Source organism: Ursus arctos, unplaced genomic scaffold (genome assembly GCF_023065955.2).
Source record: "Ursus arctos isolate Adak ecotype North America unplaced genomic scaffold, UrsArc2.0 scaffold_2, whole genome shotgun sequence".
Taxonomy (NCBI): domain Eukaryota; kingdom Metazoa; phylum Chordata; class Mammalia; order Carnivora; family Ursidae; genus Ursus; species Ursus arctos.
The window spans coordinates 67,300,413-67,304,607 of NW_026622874.1; the positions used below are offsets into that span (position 1 = coordinate 67,300,413).

General features: G+C 59.5%; 1 protein-coding gene across 1 annotated transcript; it reads left to right on the forward strand.

Annotated features, from left to right (window-relative positions):
* The first annotated feature begins 521 nt into the window (after positions 1-521).
* On the forward strand, positions 522-2,626 carry NPW (neuropeptide W). Its single transcript, XM_026485031.4, has 2 exons — positions 522-2,048; positions 2,264-2,626. The coding sequence occupies exons 1-2, from the start codon at positions 1,624-1,626 to the stop codon at positions 2,346-2,348; spliced, it is 510 nt and encodes a 169-aa protein (XP_026340816.3). The 5' UTR covers positions 522-1,623; the 3' UTR covers positions 2,349-2,626.
* Positions 2,627-4,195: the final 1,569 nt, after the last annotated feature.

The window sequence follows — 4,195 nt, forward strand, 5'->3', positions numbered from 1 at the left end:
TGCCTTACTTTCTTCAGTGGTAAAGGAGGTCAATGGCTGGCTCCATCGACTCTTGATCTGGGAGTTCTGAGTTCGAGCCCCACGCTGGGTATAGAGATTACTTGAAAAAATAAAATCTTTTTTAAAATATCTTTAAAGATGTTATTTATTTATTTATTTATTTGAGCGGGAGTGAGCAAGACAGAGCGCACACAAGCCCAGAAAGAGGCAGAGGGAGGGAGAAGCAGACTCCCCACCGAGCAGGGAGCCCAAGGCAGGATGATTTTTTTCCCCAAGATTTTATTTTTGGGGGCGCCTGGGTGGCTCAGTTGTTAAGTGTCTGCCTTTGGCTCAGGTCATGATCCCAGAGTCCTGGGGTCGAGTCCCATCAGCTCTGTGGGAAGCCTGCTTCTCTCTCTGCTGCTCTGCCTGCCCCTCCCCCTGCTTGTGTGCTTTCTCTCTCCCTCTCTCTGACAAATAAAATCTTAAAAAAAAAAAAAAAAAAGACATTTCAGGATCCCTGGCGTGTAGGATCTAGAAAGTGTTCCATGACTGGTGTGGTCGCTGGGGGTGGGGTGAGGTCTGGTTATTTCGAGTCTGCATCCTTCCTGGGCTGGGGCTCAGGCAAGAATGGGTCATGCTCTGCCGTCTGGAAGGGGTTGTTAAACGTGTACGGCCACGGAGGAATACTCCAGGGGGACTATTCAGATGAGAGCCATGTAGGCAGGATCCAAATGATGAGTGCAAGCGTGCTGGGTTGGGAAGGGAAGGACGTTCTGGGCACGGAAACAGAGGCGGGCAGAATTGCAGGTTGTAATGCAGAAAGATGGAAACTGGCCGGAGACAGTGGTCTTGAGGGGACCACACCAGAGACCGGGCTGGAGGTCCACAGGACCTTGTCCTGCCCAGCCCAGGGCTGGGGTAAGAGGAGGGGCTTGCTTACTATTCTGGAAGCCATGGGGAACCACTAACCCATCTCAGGAAGGGCTCCTTGTGGCGGCAGCTGTGAAGTAGGTTGGAGGGCTCCCACCGGCTAGGGTGGGAGAGGATGGGGAGGGGTGAGGCGACATTTAAGAGCTCTGTAGGTGGGACCGGAGATAGCCCTCAGGACAGGAGATACACAGAGGGCTCTTGAAGGATGCAGAGGACCCCACTTTCCTCTGCTGGTGCCTCCCAGTCTTTCCTCTGCTGGTGCCCAGCCTGCAAGAGCTCTGGCTAGGGAGGCATCCCTTTGCCCACGTCTCCCCATCCTGGTTTCCTGACAGTTCTTCTTGAGCGGGGGCAGGGGCGCCCCGAGCGGAGCGTCGGGATGAGCTCTAGCTGAAGGCCCACCCACTCAGAGAAGATACTAGGATCACCTCCGCCCCCGCCCCAGGAGCCGGGGCCCCTCTCCCCTCTCCCCTCTCCATCCCTTCCCCTGCCTTTGGGAGCCCAGCAAGTTCCGCGGGGGCGAGCGGGGCGGGGCCAGCGAGCAGTTCTAGCTGGATCCGCTGCGCGGCGGCCCCTCGACGCTCTGGCTCCCCGACGCCGCAGGCAGTGCGCACAGACCCAGCTGAGTGAGCTCCTGGCCTGCCCCGCCGGGCGGCCGTCACCTTGAGCACCCTGGCGCGGGGCGCGGGGCTGCGGGGCCCTGCGGGCCGGCCGATGCTCGCATTGTTGCTGCTGCTGCTGCTGTCCTCACCGCCCGCCGGCGCCTGGTACAAGCACGTGGCAAGTCCCCGCTACCACACAGTGGGCCGCGCCGCGGGCTTGCTTATGGGGCTGCGCCGCTCGCCCTATATGTGGCGCCGAGCGCTGCGCCCCGCTGCCGGATCCCTTGCCTGGGATACCCAAGGCCTGGGCGAGTTCCCCCAGGGGCTCTCTGCCAAAGACACCCTCTCTCCGGCGCCAGTCCTCCGCGGTGCTCTCCTGCTTTCCTCTGGGGTTCGGGAACTGTTGGAGATGGGACGCAGGTACTCCCGCGCAGGGCCCCGGGTCAGTGCTCCTCGGAGCCAGCGCGCCGCTGAGCCCGAGCCCGAACTGGAGCCGCAGCTGGGCACCCCTTCCTGGACCTCCGTGAAGCAGGCCAGGTACGTGGGGGGAGAAAGGGGACCGGGACGGCAGTGGGTGGAGGATGTCGGGAGAGATCTGGGCCCGGAGCCGCGTGCCCACGAGACACCCTACAACCTTCCTACCTCCCACTTCTTGCCCAGAAAGGCTTTCTACCCTTCCAGCCTTGGGGAGGGGCGGGGGTTAGTGGTGGGCGCACAGCCTTCTTCCCAAGGTCCTGCTCTGTTCTCTCTAGAGCCTTCAGAGTGTCTCCTGTTCAGCCAGGGTCTGCGCAGCGAACCACCTTCGCCGGCCCTCACCTCTCCCCAGGGCCATCCTGAGTGCAGCCCTTGCTGGCGACGCCCCGTTGTCTGACGCTGGCTAGCTGAGTCTACTTATCCTCCTGGGCGCACAGCTCAGGCCAAGCCAGGCGATCTGGTCAATAAAAGCTGCCTAGTTCATGAGTTCCCACGTATGACCCCTTTCCTCTGCGATATCTACTTGGCATCTAGCTTCAGGGCGCTCGGCTGGGTTCACACCCTGGCAGATACCAGAAACCCTCTCCCTGGCCAGGGGATGCCCCCTCCTAACCAGCTGGACCTGTAAGTGCTTGGGGGGTGGGGGCAAAGTGGGGACAGAAGCAGAGACACTGCTGGGGCCTAGGTCCCCTTCCTTCTCTGCCAGTACTGCCCCTCCTGTTCCGGGGTGGGTCATCAGATCAGGTCCCAGGGTCCCACAGAAGAGGAGAGGTCTCATGGGAGGTAGGTGCAAGTCAGACCTTGGGTCCCACAGCCATCTACCAGAAAGAGGAAAACAGGACTCATACCCTACCAGCTGAGCCAGAGCCCCCACCCAGCCTCCGGGAGCCCCAGAGTGCCTCCTCACTATGCCCCCTGACCAGGCTGGGGCAAGTGTCTTCCTTAAGGGACCTTAAGACCTAGCAACCCACCCAGCCTTTCTCCCATCTCCCCAGATTCATTTCAAACCTGATCTTTGCAACCCTCCTTCCCCTCTGCCAATGCCTTCTGGAGAGGAAGTGAGGACCCCTGGCCCCCTTCTTCAAGGTCCTGCTCTCCTTCTAGGGAGGAAGGGCCCCTTGCCTCCTCAGAGACCCTTCCACCTCTTATCCCCTCTGCATTTTCAGTTATTGGCTCCAGCCCCTGTGTATATATGCTCCGCCGTCGTGAATAAGGACCTCCCTCCACCTGGGCCCCCTACAGCGCCTGCTCACAAGTGCCTGGGCCCCTCCACCCTTTGCTTTCTCGTCAGCCCTTGTCGGTGTGGGCTCTGACTCCCCAACGGTCCCGGGCCTCGAAGCGCCCCATCACTGTGCCCTGATGCTGTCTGCCCTTGGAGTCTTCCCTTGGCCATGTGGCAAGGCCTTCCACGAGGGCACAAAGCTAGGACCAGAGGAGGGGTGGTCCCATGCACGCCCAGCTGGCTAGCTTGGAGATACTCACTCACCAGCCCCTACCTTCTCCTTGGCCTCGAAGCCCCCATCTCTCCTTACTGGCAATTCCTGCTCATCTCCTGGGTGTATCCTTCTCCCCATGCCATTCCCTAATGTGGGTGCTCTTTTTTACCCCACCCCCCCAATTCTTACCAACTGACCCCTGGGGGGGGGAAATATATATATACACACACACACACATATATACACACACATATATATATATTTAAAGATTTTATTTGTTTATTTGACAGAGAGCACAAGCAGGGGGAGCAGCAGGCAGAGGGAGAAGCAGGCTCCCTGCTGAACAGAGAGCCCAATGCAGGGCTCTGTCCCAGGGCCCTGAGGTCATGACCTGAGCCGAAAGCAGATGCTTCACCAACTGAGCCACTCAGGTGCACTAGACATATTGACTCTGATTCCAGGATCTGCACTGAGGGAAGGGGTGGCCACAGACTCCCCAGGTCAACCCATTCTCTGCACTCCAAGTTCGTTCCTGCTCCTGCTTCTCACCAAACTCGGCCTTTCAAAGAAAGTGTGGGCATCCTGACCTTTCTCACTTCAGGGCACAACACTCAAAGACTCCCCACTACCAAGGGCACCAGGGTCTGGGGCCACACGGCTGCCCTGTCCCCTGGTCTCATTGCTCCTCCCCCTGCCCCACACGGACTGCAGGACCTCTGGGCAGATTCCAGAACGACCCCACGGTCCACCCAGAAGAAGGGCTGCAGGGCCTCA